The sequence below is a fragment of the Drosophila montana genome, unplaced genomic scaffold (genome assembly GCF_035044405.1).
Source record: "Drosophila montana isolate Dmon_TW-CO22-7 unplaced genomic scaffold, ASM3504440v1 contig_3829_1, whole genome shotgun sequence".
Classification (NCBI taxonomy): Eukaryota; Metazoa; Arthropoda; class Insecta; order Diptera; family Drosophilidae; genus Drosophila; species Drosophila montana.
Genome location: NW_026998699.1, coordinates 472,162 through 498,516, shown reverse-complemented (window position 1 = coordinate 498,516; position 26,355 = coordinate 472,162). Strand labels below are relative to the sequence as shown.

General features: G+C 39.7%; 2 protein-coding genes and 1 non-coding gene across 6 annotated transcripts in view; 1 reads left to right on the top strand and 2 right to left on the bottom strand.

Moving 5' to 3' along the window:
* Positions 1–26,355, bottom strand: part of LOC135437496 (F-box/LRR-repeat protein 16) — a 44,085-nt gene that overhangs the window by 11,930 nt on the left and 5,800 nt on the right. For all 3 annotated transcript variants that reach the window (XM_064695439.1, XM_064695440.1, XM_064695438.1), the window contains 3 exons: positions 23,143–24,665; positions 16,549–16,722; positions 16,377–16,494 (listed from right to left, as the gene is read on the bottom strand). In XM_064695439.1, coding sequence (XP_064551509.1) covers positions 16,377–16,494; positions 16,549–16,722; positions 23,143–24,450 — 1,600 coding nt within the window. In that variant the 5' untranslated portion in view covers positions 24,451–24,665. The remainder of the gene's footprint in view (positions 1–16,376; positions 16,495–16,548; positions 16,723–23,142; positions 24,666–26,355) is intronic.
* Positions 6,922–6,993, bottom strand: TRNAT-UGU (transfer RNA threonine (anticodon UGU)). The gene has a single exon. It is a non-coding gene; the product is annotated as a tRNA-Thr (tRNA).
* Positions 8,699–11,338, top strand: LOC135437522 (angiopoietin-related protein 7-like). 2 transcript variants are annotated; one of them, XM_064695485.1, is made up of 3 exons: positions 8,699–8,959; positions 9,012–10,535; positions 10,593–11,338. In XM_064695485.1, the coding sequence occupies exon 2, from the start codon at positions 9,322–9,324 to the stop codon at positions 9,955–9,957; it is 636 nt and encodes a 211-aa protein (XP_064551555.1). In that variant the 5' UTR covers positions 8,699–8,959; positions 9,012–9,321; the 3' UTR covers positions 9,958–10,535; positions 10,593–11,338. The 2 variants fall into 2 exon arrangements, with proteins under 2 accessions (XP_064551555.1, XP_064551554.1); XM_064695484.1 differs by having other exon boundaries at positions 8,699–10,535.

The window sequence follows — 26,355 nt, the reverse complement described above, 5'->3', positions numbered from 1 at the left end:
TCAAATACTGCGGGTAACGTGTGAGAGTCTCATTAGGCTGACGTCTTCCTCGGCTGGCGCTCAGGTGCGATAGCAATTACGTAACAGTTCAGGAGCTGCTAGGCTGAGTCCGGGTCCGGGCCCGGATCGGGGTTCGGGTCGGGGTCATGTCCTACTAATAGATGCTTAACGGGCGAAAGTGTTTTGAAATTAAATTAGCAACTGTGCGTCGAGATGAGTTCGAGTCTAGTTGATTGCCAGAATAATGTCGCCTCTCGCTTTAATTAAGTGTAAATTGTGCACAAGAGAGAGTCCAATTTGGCAAACAATCTGACGACAGCCTTAGGATGGGCAGGATGCGACGCGGGTGGCTCGGCATCAAAGTTTGTGGCAAATTGCTCAACAATTGACAAATGAATTGCAAATCGTTGAAATTTCACATTTGGCAATTTGACAAATTCAAATGCAGTTTGCCATTTCAATCAAAACAAATATCATAGATTTGACAGGCCTTATTCTAAGTTCTATTTGCGGGCATTAATTTAGTCATTACAGCAAATCAGGCCCAACATACAAATGCCAACAAGAAACTTGCCTGTTTGTGGCTGGCTATTAATATCTGTACATGACTTGGGAATACCCTAACATTCGCATAGCCTTATTAGCCTTATTAGTAGGGGAACAATATTTATGTTCGTGTTCCCATTCCGCTGTTCCCCGTATGCATTTCTCGTAAATAAGACCGATTTTCTTTTGGCTTGTATTCGTTCTTATATGATATCTCAATTTCATAATATAGGCAATAACATTTATATTCGTTTTCACATTCCGCTGTACCCTAGAGTATTTTGTGAAAAGCAGACCGATTTTCTTTTGGGCTGTATTTGTTTTTATGATGACTTTTTTTATATATATTTTATAATATAACATAATTTAACTATTGAGAGAACAAAGTTTAGTTTCGTGTTCCCATTCCGATGTTCCTCTTATGCCTAAAAAGAGTGCTTTTTCTCTTGGCTTGCGTGTGTTCCCATATAATAACCGTTTTATTCAAATAATTTAGAAGCCACATTATTGAAGGAACAACATTTATATACATGTTCCCCTTCCGCTATTCCCCTTATGACCAAAGTAAAAGAGATTTAAAGGAAAAATTCTTTTCTTTTCTTGGCTTGCATTTGTGCTTATACAATACCCCTTTTAGTTTTTTACGTATTCTTTTTAGCTCCCTTTGGACGTGCAACGTACTGTGGATAGAAAAAACATAGCACGGAAGACAGCTTGCAGCTTTTTAAGATTTAAATGGAGCAGACAATGAATTTGCAGACAAGCCAGGCCAGGCTGCCAATCAGATGCACAACAACCAACACACCAAGATGACCTGGAAAACTAGGCGCTTGGAAAACTCTGCATGAGGTCGGCTGAATTGAAGAGTGGATAGCGAGCAGCGGCTGGACAGACACTTGGTCTGGGTCCCGGCTGGGGCCAACGCATTCGTGAAGCTCAGGGGTGCCATTTGGCGACAGTGGAGCTAAGCGTTTAAATACATTTTGAATAAGAGCCGAGCGTGACGCCTGATCCACATCAAAGCCGCCATGACAGGCAGGCAGACCCCAAGAGCTTGCCGCAAACTAAAACTGAAACTTTAATGAGCAATGCGTTTGAAATGATGTTTAAATTATAGTCTAAAGCGCTCAAAAATTATGTTATATACAGCAATCCCACGGTGATTTCGTTTTATAAGTATGCATAAAGCTTTTCAATTAAAGATTTACTTTAGCTGTTAAATTTCTTTTGATTTAGTTTTGGCATGTGGCTAGCTTAGCGTGTGTAGAGTCCACGAGAAGGCGTTAAGTGAGTTTTGGCCAGAAAACTGACCGGAAAGACGCTCTCGCCTATCAGAAGACCACATTGCTTGTTTGCTTCAAAGCTTTGAATTTCAGTAAATCATTCAGATTTTAGCCAGACATTGTTGCTCTGATAAAACGTGTAACGTGGAGAGGAAGACCTCTCTATTTGGTTTCTTAAGCTATTCTAACCAAACTTGGCATTGGCGAGTTCTCGACGGACGATCATCAAAAGAATCTTAAATCAACTTAGCAATTAAGAGCCGTGTCACTAGTAGGGTATCTAAACTTCGGCATATGCCATTCTCTATAGTTAGTTGCTGCACAGATATGCTCTATATGTAATTTCCATCTGCGTTCACAGCTCTCTCCCCGTTTCTGGGCATCACTTTCGCCGCTGTCAACTGGCGTCACAGCCCACAAAATGGCTGACAAAATGTCCTCGGCCAGGACGTGGCTGTCGTTTGACAGTGCGTCGGCGTTGCCAGTAACAGTAGGCCACAGACTAGTTGTCCTCTCGTCCTGCCGTCCTCTCGTCTTGCCAATGCTGACGTAATTGCCGCTCTCGCTGTGGCTGCCGCATTCCTTATAATGCCAATCGTAATCGCTAACATCGAAGCTTTGCAACGGTGCGGCGTGTTGGCGATTTGTGTTGCATACTTTTATGGGCCAGTGTGCCTTCAGCGACGCGTGCGTCATTGCGTACAGTGTGTGTGTGTGTGTGTGTGTGTGTGTGTGTGTGTGTGTGGGTCGCTGCGGTTTTCATTAAAATGCTATTAAAATGCCTTTAATTTTGACTGCAAGTGCAAGTCGCAAAGGCAGTTCTCGACAAGTTAACACATTCAGCCCAAGTTGAACTTATTGATTTGCTTCTGGCTAAAATATGACCCCTGACCCCACCCCTACCCCACCCCCACCCCACCCCTATACCTGAAGTAGCAGCTGCTGCATTCACTTCTAAATCCCATTACATAAGCCTGCAATTACGAATTTACATTTACATCTACGAGTTTTTATATTACTTGGGGCTCAACTTTGAACATTGCAGTTTGTACACTGTGTGTGTGCGTGTGCGTGTGTGTGTGCGTGTGTGTGTGCATGACTTTATGCTTTGCAAATAGTTCTTGTTGCCTGTCAGCTTAGAGCAAAACTTTTATTTTCTTAAACTTGGCAAGCATTTGTTTATTCACTTTTTGCATTTAGTTGAAACTTTTGTGTTATACAACTTATTTGAATTTGTGTATTTTACTTAAATTCAATTAACTTGTTCATTATTCAGTACCCAGGAGTTTGCGTGATTTCATAAATGTGAAAAAGCAAGTCCAAGAGCAGCTGCTCAAGGCGAGAGTAAGGTTCTAGCCGTGACACGAACCACGGACAATTAAGGCCCGGAATATATTCAATATATTTTTCAAAATGAACTGTTCCTCAAACCAGTTAATGAAATAAAATATGTTTTGTTTAAAGAAAAACGTTTAATATGATTCAGACCCATAAATTACTTTGGCCCCCAACAGTTGATGACAATTTTGTTGAGAGATCCAAATGAACCGAATGCGAGTTAAAGAATGTTTAGGCGCACGAATCTAACCTCAAGGCTGGAAGCCGGCTCGAACCGTAGGACGCATAATTGCAACCCTTCCACTGTGTTGTTTATTTTTGTTTTTGAGCTAGGAAACCTTTCCTCATCATTTAACAATGCTACTTCGAATGCTTGACTGTTCCCTTTGACAGCCGGAATGGTTTATGAACATTCAGAGAGAATCAGTGTTGAGGTGGGTCAATGGGGTTTGTTTGTGATTGTTGTCCGAGTTCATTAGCTGGAACAGACGCTCTGGCTGACAGGCTGACAGTGATGGATGTAGATGTGGCTAAGAATGGGCGCAGTATTTGCCCTGAAATCATTTCGATAAAATTCTGTTTTAGCTGTCTTGCGGCACAAAAACAAATTGATGCTGCTTGAAAGCTTATAAATTGCACCAAAAGCTAATGGAGGCTCGCTATAAGGCTAACGTAATTGGAACTAAGAAGAGATTTTTTGTTAAACGATATTTGCTTTGAAACTAAAATGTAAAAGCAAATACATAAATGATTTTTTTTTTTGTGGCTATTTAGTTAAGTTCATGGCCAATGCCGTGTACAAAACAAGAAAGCGAGCGACAATTGATTGACAAGTTGGCCAAGTGGCTGCCAGGACCGAGGCGGTGCCAAGGGGCAGGTGCAGGTGCAGAGGCAGGTGCAGGGGCAGGGGCAGGGGCAGGTGCAGGCAGAGGAGGCGGTTGCCAACGTGCGTGGCCAACAGCACGCGTCGTGAGTGCTCGTTGAGCTTTTTATATATACTTGAAAATAAGTTAATTAAAAAGTTCTCAAAATGCACGACAACTAACAAAAACCGCACACACAGACATGAGTGTAAAAGGCACACTGATGGCAACTTTGATCACAGATGTTGGCAACCACAACAACAACAACAACAACAACAACTACAACTACAACAACTACCTTGAAAATGTAAATGTAATTAAAAAGAAAGAAAGAACATTTATTGTCGTCAGGTCGAAGCTTAAATACCCTTCGAGAGAAATGGCTTCCGGAATTGCGGATGTGTTCGAATAACAAAACATTTTCGCAAATAAACCATATGATTTTTTTAACAATGAACAATTTAACAAACAGAAATACCCTTAAAGACTACAAATCTGAGAGATTAGTTAGCATAGAAACTGAGTGATGCGATTCAATGGTTGACGCTGATAATGAGTATACATAGTATATATATACTTTATGTCCTTTTATTTACTTACAATACCGCCTAGTAGGGTGTGAGACGACGGGTGCGGGGGGGATAAGAGTGGAGGGAGCAATCGGCAGATCTGAGGCAAAGCTTGCGGGCACCAGCAAAAGGCATCATTAGATAATTTGTGGCAAGTGCAGAGAACTGACGAAAATGAATTTCGCATTTACAATTTGGCACAAGAAAGATAAGTAATGTAAAAGAAACTGATTTTATGAAATAAGTAGTTTGCAACTGGGGTTGCCCACAAGGTGCAACATTTGGGGGACTAGCAAAATTGAAATGTTCCCTTTATTTACTTTGAATAAACATGTACGAAAGGTAAATTTAACAATTTTATACATATAAATATTTACAATGATTAGAATGATCCAAAAAACTAAGTCGATTGATGGCATCAGCATACTGAGCACAAAGTTAAGGGATCAGCCTCCCGTAAATACAAACAACTTTTATTTCATTTTCATCGAACTTTTTGAACGACCTCTAATACTAAATATAATACCCACAGCCAAACAAACAATCTGGGTTTTGAACCTGGGTCATCTATTTTAGTGGGCTAGACTAGAAATATGCTTATCTGCAGATGCACAGTGGTTCAAGAGCATTCAAATAGTACTTGTCAAGAAAAACATGAGCTTTCGCCATAATCAAATTCAAATCAAGATTATTCAACTATAATTTCCAAATGAGTCTCGTTTTAATATAGTCGAAAATATATCTATGAGTATTCAATAAAAACAATTTAATAAGCAATTAAACAATGTCGATTGCTGCCAATTTTAAATCAGCTTCCACTTTTAAAAGCCACTTTTTAGCCACGGTGTCTCTGTGGAATTGCGGACAGTCGGGCCGGAACAAGCACGACGTGGATTACGGATTTGTGAATCTCACTGTGACGTCGAGCACTTGCGTTTAAATTGATGGACATTTGTTGGTTTTATTTTCTTCGCTTTATATATTTTTTGTCGCTGACATTAATGGCAATGGCAATTGTTCAGGCGCGAAACGAACCGCAGCCACTTTATTAGACAAGCCCCTAGCCCCAAGCCGACGCTTTCCCGCTTGATGATGATAATGATGATTAAGATGTGGATGATGACGACGAGAGCGCAGGCGGATTGTGTTCGCCTTGGTGTGCTTAATGAAATCTGGCATTTCTGTTGAAATTGTCAATTAACGTGTGATTAACTTGTGCGCCCCGTTTGCGGTTTTTGTTTTTTGGTTGCGTGTTTTAATAAATCACGCATACGCCCAGTTGAACGAACCCGCGCACGGACACAGACAGCCTCTGCCATGGCTGCTGCCAATTAGCCCCAGGGCCGTCACAGCGATAATCACATATCACTTGGACTTCCGTTTCCGGCGTTGTCAGCGTTCGCGTGCCAAACGATGTGTCACCTGTCCGAAAACAACAACAAACAACAATAATAGACACCTTGGCCTAGGCGCAGCAATTAAACGTCCATTGGCATCTGTCCCAGAGCCAGCGCGTTCTGCTGGCACCTCCAGGCTAGGAAACCCATTTTCTAGACATTAAATACGGCAACAACTCGAGAGGATCGCCCAAGTGCGGCACGGCGAAGAAATCTTTATAACAAACAGATTGTTCCTATATGTACATATTAGCAATCCGCAATTGATACGATTTTGCAGCCAAGCTGGCAGAATGAAAACTTTACAACTGTGAGACTTATTTGCATTGAAGCTGACACTCAGCGTACAGACATGGCTCTATCGACTCGGTGCTTGGGGCTGATCAAGAATACATATGGCAAGTCAAAGGTGCTTTCTTCTAAAAAAGAACAAGTAGGAGGTTCCAGTCGGGAGCTCCCGACTAGGAGATACCCTTAACCCTCTTATTCCAACAGGCGATAGGCATAAAATAAAAGATACTTGAGATATGTATACAATTCTAGAAGCTACATGTCAAGTTTGGTAACTCCAGCTTATATATTATTTGCCGAAATTGCTAAAAAAAACAGGATTTCGATATCGATTTTTATCGATTACTTGGAAACGGGGCAAGTTATCGAATATCGGAAACAAACTTGATCTGCGCGGGGACTAGGAGGACCTACAGCTTCTCTAGCTCTTATAGGTTCTGAGATCCTTGCGTTCATACATACGGACGGACGGACGGACAGACAGACGGACATGGCTAGATCGACTCAGCTATTGATGCTGATCAAGAATATATATAGTTTATGGGGTCGGAGATGCTTCCTTCTGCCTGTTACATACATTTGCACAAATACAATATACCGGGTATAAAAAAGAAGAAGTCCATCTCTTCAGAATTGCCTCCTGTGAGAATTGAACTCACGACCGCTGGTTTACAAGACCAGCGCTCTGCCACTGAGCTAAGAAGGCGCCCGGCTTGGCAGCGCTGAGTTGGCTGAGTTGAGAGGCAAATTGAATTGGCTGCGAAATTTAATTAGTTAAATGGCTTCGCCGTGTTCGCCTTGATAAGCACGACGCAATGTCGGCGAGCTTATCAAAAGTTTTGCCGCGACCGCCCGAACAGTTGCGGCTTTCAGTTGGTCCAGCTCTGCAGCTGACGCTTGTCGAGCGAAAGTTCTGATGTTTACCTTGACTTGACAAGGATTTACCTCGATTTTGCACAAATCACAAAACTTAACCAGTCGCCAGCTAGCTGAAAGTTAGTTGTACAAAGTTATGTTTCACACTTCTATGCGAACAACTTAATTAGGGTAAAATGACTTTTAACAATATTCTTTTTTAATTTGGTAGTGGAATTTAGAATTATAAAAATGAGTAGCAAAATTATTAGCAATAAAAGTTTTATTTAATGACGAAAACATGTTAATGTTATATTAAGTTTAATTCTTTGTTAGATAACTATCTGAAATACCATCATATCAGTCGCTCTCTCTGGCTGACTTTATCTTCCATTTCTCCCTTGCCATGCACTCTTTGTCTCTCTCTCTCGCTTGCCTTTTCACGAATTGCTTAAATTCATGAAAATCGCATAGAAGGGAGCTACAAACACACACACATTATCAATCAATAAAAAATTTCATTGATTTTTGAGGCAACCCAATCCAAATTGTAGTTCTGTTATGACATGTTTAATGAAGAGGAGACAGGAAGTTCGAAAAGGCAATTAATTAAATTTGCGCGCATATTACAAATATGCGGTCAAGCGTAAAGCACTTAAATTAAAATGATTAAGTATTGATATTAATTAAAGTCGTTGTAAAAAGCTGTGTTTGTTATTTTATTGTTGGTCAGCATGCTGTGCAAATATTTCATTGTCGACCCAAAATATGCTCATTAAATACGTATGCCAATTATGCCACAATAATGTATATAGACAAACGCACAAATAAACACACACGCACAACAGCTCAGTTCCCTGGTGGATTGTGCGATATTAATGTTATATATTCTCAGCTCTGGCATTTTGTGCTTTTCATTTCATTCAACAGTTCCATTGAAATTTTTATGTGAAAATATTTGTAAACTTGTCCAGTTTATTTTGTTTATTTACAGAGAAGAACGATTTTTATTGCCCGAATGATTAGGGAAATTATTATTTGTATTTGTATTATTTATACACAGAAATAGTAGAAATATATATATACATATATACATACTAGCAGGTATACCCCGTCATGGCCCGTGGTACATATAAAATAAATTATAAATTATAAATATCTTTGAAAATGCTAACGTCTTGAAAGTTTGCTTAGCTCGGAACCAGGCGGATCGGAGCCGTATATCTATCATATAGCTGCCATAAGAACGATCGATCCAAGAGTAGATTCTCTTATGGAAAGCTTATTTTTATTAAGATAACTTGACCAAACTCGGGATTTGTTAGTTCCACTATGCTCCTCGTATATATGCAAAATCTTATCAATATCGGACAACTATATCATATAGCTGTCATAGAAACAATATACTGAAAATTATATAGCTGCCATTGGAACGATCGATCGATAAGTAGGTTCTTGTATGGCAAATATTCGGTTTTCCAAAATATTTTCATCAAACTCAGCATTTACGATCTTCACTATTCTCACACATTAGCAAAACCATAAGACAAATGCAAAGCTATTAAATTTTCGGCGTGCCGAAGGTATTCTTACTTTCTCTTATTTCTTTGAGCTCTTGACCCACAGCTTATTGCTTATCAGTTACTTAGCTACTAGAGAGCTTTCAATTAATCCACATATTTCAGTCAATTGTCGTGCGTGTTGATTGTCGGTTCCACATTCGCAGTTTAAACAAAATGAAATCTGTTTTGTTTCCATATGTGCTATACTTAAGCCTAATGCTCATCCTAGCTGAAACACAGGCCAATGAAAGTGAGGTATTTATTTGAAGTTTACGTGAAGTGCGGTAAATAATCGTGTTTTTCTTAGTCTTGTAAGGCAACCAGAATAGCAGAGGAGCAGTGCGGAAAGTACATCTATAAGGCTGTGAGACCTTTGTTAAAGTATATTCATCAGATGAAGGAGGAAAATCAAAACAATAACAATAAGGTTGAAGGCAAAGACAGGGAAATCAAGCAACTGCAGGAAAAGCTGAACCAACGTAATGAAGTTCTTATCGCGGAACAGAAAGATCAGATTGATTTCTACAAACAGAGTATCCAAGAGCTAACGAACAACGTTTTATCAATAAAAGAGCAAATGAGTAAACCCAATTCCAATGCCTTGAAAATCCAGAACTATGAAGAGCAGCTGGAGAAACAAAAGAAGTCAATTGATCAACATTGCCCAACAAATATACGAACTCAAAAACGAAATCCACATTTGTGCCAAGAAACTAAAAAGCTGCGAAGAGAAGCCCATTTACAGTGACTGCAACGACTTTTCTGATGCTCCGGGTATTCATAAGATTAACCCGGATCCGTTCGATGTACTTTGTGATAGTGCGACAGCAGGTCCTGGCTGGACGGTTATCCAGCAGCGAATCAACGGTAAGGAGGATTTCTACAGGAATTGGACCTCTTACCGAGAAGGCTTTGAAGCCTTTCACGGTGATTTTTTCTTAGGACTTGAAAAGATTCATCGCTTGACGCGCGCCCAGCCTCATGAGCTCTACATACATATGGAAGGATTTGTTGGTGACATCAAATACAGAGGATACGATCAATTTGCCATTTCTGGCGAGAAGGACCAATACACCTTGATCACCTTGGGCAAATCTGAGGGCAGTGCAACTGATGATAACTTGGAATACCACAAAGATAGGAAATTCACCACATACGATCGTGACAATGACAATTTGAATTCTTTCAACTGCGCAAGCCGAGACAATAATGGTGGTGGTTGGTGGTACGGTGCTTGTACAGACAGGTACTGATCGCCACAGCTTTGTCAAAACAATTTAAATGCAATTAATTTTAATATTGATTTTCTTTTAGCAATTTAAATGGCAAATACTATGATCATGAGGTGTCCAGAGACGATGCCATATATTGGGGATGGGGCCCCATCTCCTTGAAGACAGTCAAAATGCTTATACGCCCCAAAAGCAACGGAAAATGAAATTAAACACAAATATGTACAGCATTTATTGTAGAAGAGCTTAAATTGTCTTAAAATGTATTTATAAATAAATGCAGATGCTGTAATCGCAACTAAAATCCACAAAAGACAGGAACACAAATATTAAATTCGACGCATATCAAAAAAAATCAAATGAAATAGAATTCGATATTATAACAAATTTCTTTTATTTACTTCCATATAAAGTTGGATGCAAATAAAATCTATGGAGTCCTTGAAGTTGCCTCTTGCCGATCTTGCCGTCATACTCGAACACCAAGTTGGGTTCAGAAGAGGACACGGACACGGACACGGACACGGACACGGACATGGACACGGAACTATTGAGCATTGAGCAGTGCAGTGCCATCGAATTGTAACCCGCTGCTGAAGGTAGGCAGAACGCAGCTGTCTTGCATTGTAAACTTTATTAACTCTATCCCTTTGCAGGTTTACAAGTACGATCCGTACGAGAAGAAGAAGAAGTTCACCATGGAGCATTATGATCACGCATTACTAGGCACTTGGTCGACAGGGCAGCGCTCGTGTGCATTGCGACCACCACCTGGTCGCTGCTGTCTGAGATCTTTCCACAGATTGCCTTCGTGCAGATTGCCTGTCCTCGTCTGTCCATTGATTGGGGCTCAGCCTTTGAGCAGCCACTGCTGAATCCCTATGAGCTATCCGTGGTGCTGGGCGACATTGAGTCACATGGACGCCAAATAATGCCTCGCCAAGCAATATGGCTTATCCCATGGACTTCTATGCCAGCGGCAGCCTAACTTTAAGCCATCAGCGCTGGGTGAATGCGAGAACCGGCCCTCGGCAGACTGTTGTTGGAGAAGGGCGAAACCGGCAAGGCGGCATATGGCAACATTAGCCGACACATGTACTTGATTTCAAGAAGGGCTACAAGATAATACAATTTTCAGTTTGAGCACACCTGAAGCTCTCCTCATTTCTATCTAGGTGATTTAGTTTATGTGCCCGCCCAGCCCAAATGTAATATGGTATACCTACTAATTTAAGTTAGTACAAATTTGATTTCTAGCTTATATAGCGCTATGTATAATACATAATCGCAACTTTTGTGTTCATCCATCTTCCTTTTGATAACGTGACAGCATTCATAAAATATTCTAGTTTTTAGTTACATTTACAGAAACAAATATAACAAACAAATGTTTATAACGCAATTTATAGTGCAATTTCAATTATTTCAATGCTAGGAATATGTCCATGCTATATATATTATCTGCTGACCAGCTGAATACTACTACTTGGTGTAATCTTTTTCAGAGCTCATCTAGCACTGTTTTGATTTCTAACTAACTGACTGTCAATAGGAAGCGGAATTGTTGAAAATAGGCACCACAATGGGCCTTAAGGCGAAGTCGGCTTCCGGATATAAAACTTAGTTGATCTTTGTTAAAATTCATTTGGGGGGTGTTTCGCACTTTTCGAAAAATCCATCACTCCTTGGTGAAAATGGGGGTCAAAGATTTGTTGATGAATTTGAATTGAAATGAATTTGAACATAGATCTTAAAAAATGGGTTTGGGGCCGATAGGATGGTAAACAAAAAACTTTCGTACAAACGTTTTCCGCCAATTTACCACTGTTGCGGGTGGAATTTCCCAAATCGCTGAAATACGTATTTATTAAGTTCTTATGTAGAGCTTTGAAAATAAGTTTGAAGCAAATCGGACACAACTTAAAACTTCGCCCAAAAAATCTTTAAATCGCATTGCCCCCGAAGAAGTTTGAATTCTCTGAAAAGTGAAAAACACGTCTCAAATGAATTTTCATATAGATACTTGGAAATGAATTTGAGGGCGAAACGTCACCCACCAAATTTTTGATCTCCATATTCAAGAAGGAGGAATGCATTTTTCAAAAAGTGCGAAACACCCCTCAAATGAATTTAAACAAAGACCTTTGAAAATAAATTTGTTTTTCGCGATTTTTCCACACTTGCGGGTGGAATATCCCGAAACCCCGCCTTAACGTGCACCTACATCACATAAGGTAACTACAGTGAAAATTTCAGCTTCCTAGCTCTTATGGTTTGGGCTGTGCGTTGATCACCAATCAGTCAGTCAGTCAGTCAGTCAGTCAGTGGTCAGTCAGTGCAGTCAGGACAAACAGTTTTATATATAGAGATAAGTGTTTCAGCGATTTGGGAAATTTCACTCGCAACAGTGGTAAATTGGCGGAAATGTTTGTATGAAAGTTGTTTGTTTACCGTCCGATCAGTTTCAAAATCATTTTCAAAGCTTTTTGAAAACATTGATTTTATAACATACGTGCCACGGGCAAGGCCGGGTTATACCCGCTAGTATACATATATCTCTATATATAAAACTGTTTGTCCTGACTGACTGACTGACTGACTGACTGACTGACTGACTGACTGACTGACTGATTGGTGATCAACGCACAGCCCAAACCATAAGAGCTAGGAAGCTGAAATTTTCACTGTAGTTACCTTATGTGATGTAGGTGCACGTTAAGACGGGGTTTCGGGAAATTCCACCCGCAAGTGTGGAAAAATCGCGAAAAACGTTTGTATGTAACTTTTTTGTTTACCATCCGATCGGCCCCAAACTTATTTTCAAAGATCTTTGTTCAAATTCATTTGAGGGGTGTTTCGCACTTTTCGGAAAACCCATTCCTCCTTGGTGGAAATGGAGGTCAAAGATTTGGTGGGTGACGTCTCGCGCTCAAATTCATTTCCAGTGATCTATATGAAAAATCAATTGAGACGTGTTTCTCACTTTTCGCAGAATTCAAATTTCTTCGGGGGGAATGCGATTTAAAGATTTTTTGGGTGGCGTTTTAAGTTGTGTCCGATTTGCTTCAAACTTATTTTTAAAGCTCTTCATAAGAACTTAATAAGTACGTATTTTAGCGATTTGGAAAATTCCACCCGCAACAGTGGTAAATTGGCGGAAAAAGGTTGTATGAAAGTTTTTTGTTTACCATCCGATCGGCCCCAAATTCATATTTAAAGATCTATGTTTAAATTCATTTAAGGGGTGTTACACACTTTTTGAAAAATCCGTTCCTCCTTGGTGGAAATGGAGGTCAAAGATTTGGTGGGTGACGTTTCGCACTCAAATTCATTTCCAGAGATCTATTAGAAAAATCATTTGAGACGTGTTTCACACTTTTCGCAGAATTCAAACTTCTTCGTGGGGAATGCGATTTAAAGATTTTTTGTGCGAAGTTTTAAATTGTGTCCGATTTGCTTCAAACTTATTTTCAAAGCTCTCAATAAGAACTTAATGAATACGTATTTCGACGATTTGGAAAATTCCACCCGCAAGAGTGGTAAATTGGCGGAAAACGGTTGTATCAAAGTTTTTTGTTTACCATCCGATCGGCCCCAAACTAATTTTCAAAGATCTATATTTAAATTCATTTGAGGGGTGTTTCACACTTTTTGAAAAATCCATCCCTCCTTGGTGCAAATGGGGGTCGAAGATTTGGTGGATGACGTTTTGTGTTCAAATTTATTTCCAAAGATCTATAACAAAATCATTAGAGACGTGTTTCACATTTCTCGCAAAATCTAAACTCCTTCGGTGGAAAATGCATTTTTTTAGAATTTTTGGTGAATTTTAAGAGTTTTCCGATTTGCATAAAAGTTGTTTGATTCCCGTCCGATCAGTTTTAAAATCATTTTTAAAGCTTTTTGAAAACATTGATTTTATAACATACGTGCCACGGGCAAGGCCGGGTTATACCCGCTAGTATACATATATACATATATATTCCTTGATTCCTACCACAAACTGCCACAAATGTTTGTTATTCGGTTCTATCGTAGATTTTATCACATTTTCAGCTCGTAAATGGAACATAATATGACTAATAAAATGGGGCATATTAAAAATGTATTCCCACTCTTTTGAAGCGAATGCTTGCTATGTCTAATTAAGTTTAAAGACTTTTAGGTAAACAATTATTATCCAAGCTAAATAAATACTCTTATCTTAAATCGTTTAATGGCCAAGTCAAACCGCCCACTGGCCACACAAACATTAACAAGTCGGCAGTTGGAGCGCAACGGGCCAGGATTTCATTTCCAATGCCCAGCATGAGCTAAAGCCAACTACAGCAGCAGCAGCAGCAGCAGCAGCAGCAGCTGCAGTTGCAGTTACCGTTAGTGGCTACGGCGGGAATCGTGCCCTATAATTGGACTCCGGCGTGGCGTTGAAATGCCGAGGCGACGATGCGTGTTGTTGAGTTGGCAGCCAGTTGGCTAGGAGCCCGCAGCAACTGGCTGCTTAATTTGTTGCACTTCAACGGGTCACGACGATAGCACGTGGGCGGGGCGGGGGCGGAGGCGGGGGTGGGGGCAACGGAGGCAGCAGGGTGTGCAGTCAATGTGTTTATTTTTCCCTCGAGTTGATTGCGACAAGTTAGGAGCACAAGTGCCGCAGGGTATGGCAGCCATTTTGTAATTTGTAATAACCAGATTCCCATGGGATAGCTTTGCGAATTGAATGCAGCTAGTCGACCAGCAAATACCCTGTAAAAACTTAATCTAAGTATGATATATATATTAACCACATTTCGATGAGTTCAGTTGGTCGACCAACAAATTGAATGTAGTTAATCGACTAGCAAATACCCTGTAATAACTTAATCTAAGCTGCAGCGTATGTAATTTTTCATAACCAGATTCCCATAAGATAACTGTATGTCATTTAAAATAAGCACACTCCCATGGGATAACTTTTCGAAATTAATTCAAATTACTCGACTAGCGAATACTCTGTAAAAAATTAAACTATGCTGTATCGCTTAACATTTATAGTAAACACACTCCCATAAGATACCCGTACGAATCGAATGCAGTTAGGCGTCTAGCAAATACCCTGTAAAAACGTAGCCTATGCTGTAGCGAATGTACTTTATAATTAACACACTCCCATAGGATAGCCCTAGGAATTAAATGCAGCCACATGTCTTTGGAAATTCCAATTTGCGATTTGTTGACCAACGAATACCCTGTAAGGCTGTTTAGCTTAATAGCCAGCCACTTATGCATTTATAATTAGGACCTTTATTACTTACACGAACATAAAATACCCTATTAAAAGCATTCATATAAAACAAGCGCTCAGTCTTAATTTCTTATATTTAGAAGAACAAAGTCTTAAATACCCCAACAATATCTATCGGTATAGGGTACTGGAAGCCATAATATGCCATAAAATTACTGCAATATAAATGAATAGCTGCGCCAATTTCTAAAAGCACTCGAACTGCCAACAAAAAAGTAAATGTCATTCGGAATCGCTGAATCAACCTCAGGAGAGGTTCAATAAAACAAAGGCAGCCAGAAAAAAAACTCCGAACCAAAGGAAACGCGTGGGTTGCTGATTGCATAAATCGACAGGATAGATATCAGCCCAAAAGTATGCTTGACTGTCAAATATGCGAAAGTTAGTTACGCAATAGAACTTAGTTTTAGCAGAGAATCACTCCCAAATTTGATTGATTTTATATATTGTACCCACATATATACTCTCCATGTATTAATGGAAACACACAAAATGGGCTGAAACGCTGCCCAGCTGCCACATCCTATTCAAGGCTGACAAGGGTGAAGAGGCGTTTGTCTGTTTGCGACTTAAAAGGATGTACTCGAACAGACATTGAAATGATTTTCCAGGAAAGGTTCCACAAAAAATAACTTCAATTAGCGGAGTGTCTACACATGGCCTTGTACATGGCCAAATGATTCGAAATAGTCCTAATTTGCGGCCCTAATCGGCTTTACTATGCCACCTGAGCTAATTGGCACACACCTGGCGCTAGTCCGACACAATTCCGCTGAATCAGCACATATATATTGCATAACAACAAGGTTACAAGGAAGGATCAACATTTCCCGGAATTTCGCAGACGACATAACTTTTGCCTTATAAGCTTGAAGAGACAATGAAAAATTGTTAGATGTAAATTAGTTTCACTTGCCTAATGCAAGGCAAATCATATTAAAGCAGTTAATTTCCATTATACGTTATTTGCGTGTTTAAATTAGTTGTGAATTACAAGCGTAAGACAATTGAAAGCCAGCTTTAAGCCCGAAAGATTGAAAAGCTTTAAGAGAATTCTCTTGTGACTGGCTTCAATAATAGGCACATTCAGTATATATCCATAGGAATAGTTCATTGGCATAATATTATTTATATATGTATATGTAGGTGGACAACTTACCGATATTAACTATGCCATGATTGGTTAGCTCCCAGCATGACTGTAAGCGTAATATGCTCAAACTGTGACTTTGCTTTGGTGAGAAGTAGCCCAGGGCAGCATCTGTGACATGGTAAGCCTGTAATTTAATTAAATATGAGCACATGTTTCCCCGCACATTTGCCACACTTGCCTGAAGCGAGAACTCGTATAGGGATGGCAGCAGCTGGGCAACCGCGCCCACCGCCTCGTCCGCAATGTTGATGCAGTCCGCCAGTGACAAGGACACAATTCGCGGCGTCAGGCAGGCCCAGAGGCCCGCTTCGGTGACCTCATTGCAGCCGGCCAGCTCAAGTTCAAACAGACTCTGCAATTGTCATTTTATTTACAAACTCATTCTACATTTTCCATTATCATATTGTGTTTATTCTTTGTGTAACATTTTAATTAAAAGCAAGTTTGTAAATACGTATGGAAAGGGGGCGAAGGTAGCAATCTAGTAAAGGAAATGTTTCCTAGTATTCAGTTCTGCTTTAGTAAAAACACTCGTAAAGAAGGACAAATTAAAATTTCCGTGAAAAACTCCATTGAAACCATCTGATGACATATAAAGTCTAATGAGAGATTTTATAGGAATTTTTAATTCAAAAGTTTTACGCTTAACTGATGCAATCGTCAATTCTGCGACTAAAATAAAATAACAGGAATTAGGCGCATATTTTTGTAAAAGTATGGTAACTTTGCTGCTTTGTTGAGGCTACAAAAACAAAACTCATTCCAAGAATTTCCTATTGAAATGTTTACAGGTCTAACTTTAATTTGAATTTCTCACAAATTTAAATTTATAATCAAATCAAAAACCTACAACAAAATAAAGTACATTTCTCCATGCGACTCATGATATACTTAATAAGTCGCAGCTCGGAACTGTGTGTCAGAGCAAATGGCCTATAACTCGATAATGGCGTTGCCACCTTATTCATATTTTACCGAAGAAAGTCAAAATTACAGACTGATATATTGTTCTAGATTGATTTAGCAGATATTGATTCAAAATATAAAATATATAAATATTTATACAAAATAAGTCTACGTATTTGGCTTGGGAATTTCTCGAAAAATTCATTCAACCTTTGACCTTTACAAGAGCAAAAAATGTCAAGCAAAACATTTCACAATAGGTCGAGTAATAGTCGTTCGACCCACATTGCGTGCCAGACAATATGTCGCGGGACTTTCATCTGACTAGTCACAATTTTGTATTTTATTATTGTTGTGGCCCGAAGTTGGGTACGTTTCTTGGCGACACTCGAGAACTTTTGCTCATAAACGCAGAGGCAAAAACCAAAAACCCAGCAACAAAACATGCCAAATCAAAGCCGAATACCAATAAAGTCGCTTAGCAAGCGGAAACATGACGCAAAAGCATCAGGAAAATGGGAAATGGAATATGGAAAAGCAAGAAATACACGCTTGACGGCATAAAAAAGCGGGAGAATCACAAACTTTTATCGCTAACTACATCAACAATTAGAGGACACAAAGTAAGTTGTTTTTGTGCAAACAAAACGTATATCCAGGCATTTGCAAATATCAAATGTCAGATGCAAAAATGAAATTAATGTGGCTATAGATTTATCAGAATACTTTTTATACCCTACACCCATTGAAAATGGGTAAAAGGGAATTATGTATTTGTGCAAATGTATGTAACAGGCAGAAGGCAGCATCCCCATAAAGTATATATATTCTTGATCAGCATCAACAGCCGAGTCGATTTAGTCCGTCTGTCCGTATGTATGAACGCAAGGATCTCAGATCTGCCCGCGCAGACCGAGTTTGTTTCCGATACTCGATAACTTTAACTTTGGTAAATAATAAGAGCTAGCGTTACCAAACTTGACATGTAGCTTCTAGAATAGTCTATATATATCAAGTATGTTTCATTTTATAGCTATTACCACCTCCCCGCTACTACCGCATAGCTATAGATGACGTAAATAAACCTATTTATGATGCTCGCCAATATTACACAATTTAAATGCAAGTGTCATTTTGAGAATACATGAATATTTTATAGTACAATAAGATCTACAGCTGAAAATATCACCTAGATCGGTTAAGAAACACAAAAGAGAACCTCTTACTTGTTATTTTTTTTTTTTTTTTTTTTTTTAACATAATTATTATTTATTTTATTTAAAATCTGCCCCCTTTTTGGGCAATAATTAAATGTTTTCTTTGACCTATGGCAGTTATGTATTGCGTGTATCTATGTGTCTGTTTTGTGTGTTTAGTGTAGGGGAAGCAGTGGAATTTGTGGAGTTAGACTCTTTGGGGGAGGTCAAGTGGGTGTTTCCTTTTGAGCCGTCTTGTTGTTGAGTTGTTGTTTAAAAGGTTGGTGGCAAGATTATTTGGGTGGTTGCCTAGTCTGGCGATGTAGCGATCACTCAACTTGGCAATTACCTCTTTAACCCAAGGTATATTAAGCTGGCTGTGAATTGTGGTATTTTCATGATAATGATAATGATAATGATAATGATAATGATAATTATAATGATAATGATAATGATAATGATAATGATAATGATAATGATAATGATAATGATAATAATAATGATAATGATAATGATAATGATATTGATATTGATAATGATAATGATAATGATAATGGATAATGATACTGATAATGATAATGATAATGATAATGATAATGATAATGATAATGATAATGATAATGATAATGATAATGATAATGATAATGATAATGATATTGATTTTGATTTTGATAATGATAATGATAATGATAATGATAATGATAATGATAATGATAATGATAATGATAATGATAATGATAATGATAATGATAATGATAATGATAATGATAATGATAATGATAATGATAATGATAATGATAATGATAATGATAATGATAATGATAATGATAATGATAATGATAATGATAATGATAATGATAATGATAATGATAATGATATTGATTTTGATTTTGATTTTGATAATGATAATGATAATGATAATGATAATGATAATGATAATGATATTGATTTTGATAATGATAATGATGATCAAATATGATAATGATAATAATAATATTAATAATAACAATAATAATAATTGTAGCAATATTAATAATATATGTTTTATCTACACATTCATGGAGCTTCATAAAAGTATTTAGAGGGCAATTGCAAAAGATTTCATTAAGAGTATTTGTGGTATAATTTCCACAATAATTTATTTAAATAGTGTTTGCTAAAAATATGATCATTAAAATGCATATCTAACAAATCTGATAGCATAATATCTGATATACAAATTAGATTGGAACTAATTGGAGCCCTCTGCTCGCTGCAAGCTTTGGAAATGACTTCATTGTTAATGGGAAATGGTCCGAGTCCGTGCAACATTTGGTTTTTTTTGCTTTTATGGCCAGTAAATAGCGTATTCCCAGCTGGTTGGCAACACACGTATCCAGGGTAACTTTTTTACATGTCAGCCACAAAATCAATATCGCCACTGGCAAGAACATCAACGTGCCACAATGGCAGCAAGTAGTTAAGGTTATGAATAAACTGATTTAAGTTACATCCCATTTATATTTTCCAATTGTTATAGTCCTCAGATTTCGGGATGTCACATGTTTTTTGCGTGTCTCATTAAAAAACTCACATAAGACAAGTGATAATAATATTAAGCTTGACTAGTTAAAGGTCTTTGCAGGTTAATTTTTTTTTAATTATATAATATAATCCGCAATTAATTAGGTAAGTGTTTGCACAACAAAGGGAGTAGGCTATTTGTATAAGCGTCCAGCTTGGAAACACCTTCTCACTCTCTCGATGCTTAAACTTGTTGAGAATTGTAAATTGTATAGATACGTAGTTTAACTATCTAGATTTCCCCTCGCCTTTTATCAATATTATGCAAATACTTTTGTGCCACTTCAGACTGACAGCAACTGCTTTTGACATCCTTTATGGGTCAGCAGGGTTCAACAACGCTCGAAAGCGCAACTTTACCGTTGAAAATGCAGAAATTACGTATACGCCGAGTGTGCGGTGAAGGCAATTGCGTTCTTAGGGCCCATTAAATGTGTATGCATTGGGAAATGCTGTCGCATTTCCGTCGCATTTTCACACTCACACTCACACGCACGCACACACATGTCAAATTAAATGGACTTGTTAGTGGAAAAGGAAAGCTTGTTGATGACTTAAAGGGACACAGATGCATTAAGCGCATTGCGCTCACTTGCCAAGGTCAAATTCGCTATAAATTTCTGGTACTTGTGACTGTCAACTGTTACAGCACTGTGCGTGCCATTCTTGTTGACATTTCCAGCGGCAACAATTTGCAATCAGTCGGCATTAGAAACCAACCCACTCAAACAAACAAACACACACACACACACACACACACACTGAGATCCAACTAGGCCCATGAACATGACATGCATTCACATTGAATTAACTCCGACATTGCAGATTGACACGCAGTCAACTGACTGACACAGCCACAAATATGAGCAGCCAGCATGACAGGACAGGACAGGACGGAAGAGGACAGGGGCGAGGCTAGTGGGCGAGAGGGAACCAGAGTTGAATGGGAATCCAACTTGGCCACAACTAGTTCACCAACATTATCCACTTTACTCATGTGCGTCTCCCACGCCCACTCTATCTCTCTGTCTCTCTGCTCATTGTGTGCTCCTAGTGGATTATGTTGGCAGATTGCTTTGGATTGGCCCATGAAACGAAATAGATGTGTTCCATGGAACTGGGAAAAAGTTTTTGGTATTGTCAGCAGCTGAGCGCAGCATTTAGGCCAACTAATTGGTTTTGCCCAATGAAGTCACTTTCACTTTGGGAGCATCTTTTAATTACAGTTACGATTACTTCTAACAATCTAAATGTACAAATATAACTTCTATAAAGGTTTCTAAATAACAGTAAAAGGTTATATATTTGCAGTAACATAAATCGGCTTTTAAATGTGGCGGCAAGTTTGCCAATTGATAAACATTTCTACTTCTAAATAACTATAAAACAAGAATACGGATACGTTAGTGTGAAGCTCGTAATTGTTGAGCTTAGTTAAGATATCGTAATTGTTGAGCTTAGTTAAGATATCTCGAAGAACAGCACTTATTTTCCACATTTTCGATTCTCCTATTGAAAAACATAAAAGTTGTTCATACAAGAACTCAATCGACTGATCGTTCCTAGGGTAAATAGAAGAGAAATGATATTACTGATCCAGCATATATATATCCAGTATATTGTGCTGATATATAAATTAACCAAACTCTTTCTGAATAAGTACATATTTAACTTATTTCCAACATTTGTTAGGCGCTTATAAGTTTTGGCAGCTATTTCCACAAATATGTATTTCGAATATTTAATTTGATTGCGCACGCATCTCATAAAAGATTCATCATGCACATCACACTCATTATAGTTATATTTATAATAAATATATATTTTTCTATATATGAATAGTTCATGTATATATGTTTATTCGTTTCGCACAAATTAGCTCAACGGATTATTTCGCCAAATTAAATCAAATTTGTGGCGCTGCTTTGAAGTGATTTGCGCTTGAAATTGATCGCATCAATTCGTTATGAGAATAAAGAGCAGAACCATAGAAATTATCACACGATTTCCAACTGCCCCTTCCCCCCTTCCACGGCCAACCCTCACCCGTGCTGCTGGGGCAATTGCGGGCTAGTCTATGACACACTTTTCCGCTCAACACGTTTCATTAAAATAAGATCGAGAATTGTTTTCACTTGCCGGGCAGGAATTTCGTTGGGTTTATTTTTGTTTACGCCGTGTGCCGTGTGACTGACCACCGTCAACTTGACGGGTCTCTCTCCCTCTCTCTCTCTCTCTCTCTCTCTCTCTTTCTTTCTCTCTTTCTGTTTGAGAGCTCTAGCGAGCCGCCCACGGTCATGGGAATCTGTTGAAGATTCACATTTTGACTGACACAAATGACAGCGCGCGATGATAAATACGCAAGATTCTCTATAAGTGCAGATATTTTTAAAGAAAAATATCCTAATATATTTGTTATTCAAACATATAAATAATGTTTCATGAAGAAAGGCGTTAAAAGCTAAAGAAATAATCCATATACAATTTAGCATGTTCTCATTCTGAATAATTAATAATTTTATACAAGTTCAGGATAGAGCCCAGCAAATATGGTTAGAAGTACAAAGTAATAGGTAAGATAATAATAAAAAACAGGAATATATAACAGCTCTTAAAGAAGTAGATTAGGAACAAGTAGATAAGTGGATGACAATTGTACTCTAGTGTTTCTAAAGAAGGGTTTCTTAGGGTCGAAGAGCAGAGCAAGAAAAGAACAAAGTTCTTAAGATCAACCCTAGCCTGGATTAAATGGTAACATTTTGCACAGTGAAAGAATAAAATTGATTAAACTTAATAATAAACCAAACAATCTAATAACTATAATAATAATAATGGGTATACTAATAAAAACAAACTATTGTCTTTAATATTTCATCGATTCTTTGAGTAGTTCGATGTAGAAAAGTGTTCGCTCTAGTTTGGTTAAGATATCTTGAATAACAAAATATGTCATAAAAGAGCTGAATTTTAAACTGATTCTCTGGGATGTATAATACATACTCCATGGATTCGGAGATGCTTTCTATATGCATTGCATATGCCATGAAAAAAAATAATACCGCTTGCCAGAAAATACAAATGGTCGAAGAATTGTCATCCCAACTCACCTGCAAGTGATCCAAAAGCGTTTCCAGGCCACGATCACTGATCGAGGAGCAGCGCAGGCTTAACGAATGCACATGTTTGGAGGCGAGCGGAAAGGAGTGCACAACGTCCAGGGCATCCTCGTCGGAGGCGCCGACCAGGCCGAGCGCATGAAAGCCGCGTCGAATGAGCGAAGTGTAAAGCTTGCCCCGATCACAGGCGGGCATCTGGCGCAGTTCGCGGCATTGCAGTGTGGGCAACAGGCCGGACCAGTAGCGAGGGCTGCGGTACAGTATGTCCCGCCACTTGATGCACACCTGGGCGAGCACTCGTCTCTCGTACGGCGAGAAGTACTGGAAAAAGCGATTGAGGAAGCGATCGTCGAGCAGCAGGGCATCGATGCTTTGGATGTGTGGCGGGTGCTTGTGGAGTATTAGCGCGGACTGGGTAACCGCTGCGGCCAGCTGGTTGGCCTGCGCCGAGCCGGGCACCGCAGCCACAACAACACCGTACGGATGATGCAGAAGCGGATTGGCCAGCTGTTTGCGCATCTGAAGCGGCGTGCCACAGCCAGCGGTGGCCTTCTGCGCCGCAACCATGCCCATCGTACTGAAGGTGGGCGAGCCGGGCGCCGGAATTGTGATGTTCATCTGCTTGGCAATCGATTTGACCGTCGGCGTTGGCGGGGCACCCAGCGGCATGCCGCCGGGCGGCGCGGGCACACCACCCGCTATGACCATATGATGATTCGAGTTGATCAGCGTGGAGCCGGCCATTGCCTGCAGCTGATGTTGTTGTTGTTGTTGCTGCTGCTGCTGCTGCTGCTGGTGTTGTTGTTGTTGTTGTTGCTGTTGCATCAAATGCGCGGGATTGTGATGCGCAGCGGCCAGAGCAGTGGGGTTGACGTTGACAGACGCCAACTGCTGCGAATGCGGTTGCGCACCGGTCAAGGAGATGAGCGTGGCGCTAGGTTTACCGTTTTGGCTACCTCGCGACGGCTTGTCGGGCGTTTGCGGATTATTCACTGTACCGGCTACGCCGGAGTTTGAGCTGTTGCTATTGGAGTTGGGGTTAGAGTTGGAGTTGGAATTGGAGCTGGAGCTGGAGCTGGAGTTGGAGTTGGAGTTGCCGCCGCCGCAGAGCGCATTTGTAACGCGCTCCATTACTGAGGTCTTGCCGCTGGACGAGGTGGCACTGGACGTGGAATTGGAGGAGGCACTGTCGCTGCTGCTGCCATGATGATGTTTTGAGCGTAATCCCAGGCCGTTGATGCGTTTCGATAGTTCCGCGGAGGCTCTCTCGACCACGCCCTGCGCCGAGATCGATGACATCGTATGCTGAAACAAATGCACTTTGTCCCGCTCGCTCGCACGCACGCACGCAAACACACACACACACACACGCACGCGCACACAATGGGCACGTTTCTTCTAGCTCAACACGCACGCTCTCCTGCTCGCTCCTTCATACAAAGTGCAGTTGCAACATGTTTGAGTGTTTGAGCGTTGACCTTGTTTCGACTTTCTCGACAGCTCTCACGCTCAACCTGCAAGCAAAGAAGAAAAAGAGCTGTTATGCAGTTTACCGTTAGGTCTGTGTTTTTTTTTAAGGACCCTGCGGCGCAAATCTAACGAACGAACGCAAGGCAAAACGCAAATCAGCGCAAATTTATGTTCCACATACATTAAGAATTTTATTGCTGTTGTTGTCGTTGTTGTTGTTGTTGTTGTTGTTGTGTCGCTTTTGTTGCTTACATTGCACGCCATCCGCAATTGCTCATATCCTATTCATCGGCATTTTGTGATTTGTTGTGGCTGTGCAAACTTCAGCGCTAACGCGAACAATGTGAAAAGGCAGCTGATATAGAACTATGCCAAGGTAATTGGACAAAAACGAACGGTTTTAAAAAGGGCGTTTCAGGTTCTTTGAACTATGACAGGGTGGTCCGAAATAAAGAGAACCACAGCAGATATTCAACAACTTTAGAAAAGCTATAAAACTTTTCAAGCACATTAAAGACGAAACGATGACTGATAACTCTCACGTTTTCCTCACATACAGAACTATTCCAATTTCAATTTATTCCCTACATGTATGCAGTAATTCAGTAAAGTAATTGCATCTCTAACCCCACCAGTGGATTTATTAATATTTAGCCAAGGCTAAATCCATTCAATTAGCCAAATGGCAGAAACGGGTGGCAACGAGAATGTTCAACAACTGGCGACACAAACAACGTTTTTCAAATGCACGAACAGGCAACACGATTTGAGGCAAGGACAGCAAAAGAATTTCTAGCAAACGATTAAATATTTCTGTTATTTTTTGCACTAAAAAATGCAAAGACATTCAATTAATAGCAACCTTTGTAATAGATGTTGGACATTCATTTTAGAAATATTGTTTTAGATTTTAGAAACTGCCGATTGAAAGCCGCTCAATTGAATTCGTGAAAATCGCAGAGGAAGGCGATTTAAAAGAGAACAAATCTTCTTGGCTTCGCTTTCTCTCTCTTTCACTTATTACCTCTCTTATAATTGAATAACGTAGTTTTACACGAACTTTTACATAACATATTTACGAAATAATATCAAAATCTTGTCAGCCCCAATTCAAATCAAATCGCCCATGAAATGATCTCAGGAGGGTGCTACGATTGCAAGAAGAAAAGTGGGAGCTTTAAGGCAAAACAATTACTCACACTCAATATAAACATATAAGAACGATTGGTTTAACTAAAGAACAATTTATAAGAGGACTAAAAAACGTATGCACATGCAAAAGCTTACAACCGTGTCAAGTAAGGATGTGTGTGTGTGTGTATGTGTGTGTGGCGGGTGTGCGGCTATTTAAGAACTTAACCTGCTTTCAATCTCAGGCAAATGGGGTTATTAAAAGGCGCTGGCAGGCGTATAGGTTGGAGCATAATGCTCATTAGTAGAACAAAGGATCTTGGCATGAAAGACAATTTAATTGCCATAAATACGGGCCCTTTTATGTTTCGCTTTCGCTTCCGCTTCCGCCTGCGCCCGGCCACGTCACGTCGGTCTGAAGGTGAGCGTCTCGCTGCAGCGTCATCATCGTCGCTCTTGACTTGGCTCAAGCGGCTAAATCTTTGCGTTTGCCTTATCGCAGTCCTTCCGCCCGTGAACCACACAATGGGGCACGAGCACAAAACAAAGGCCGTCGCAGCCAGGGGCGAAGTGTAGGCGACGGGGGGGACAACCTAGATGTAG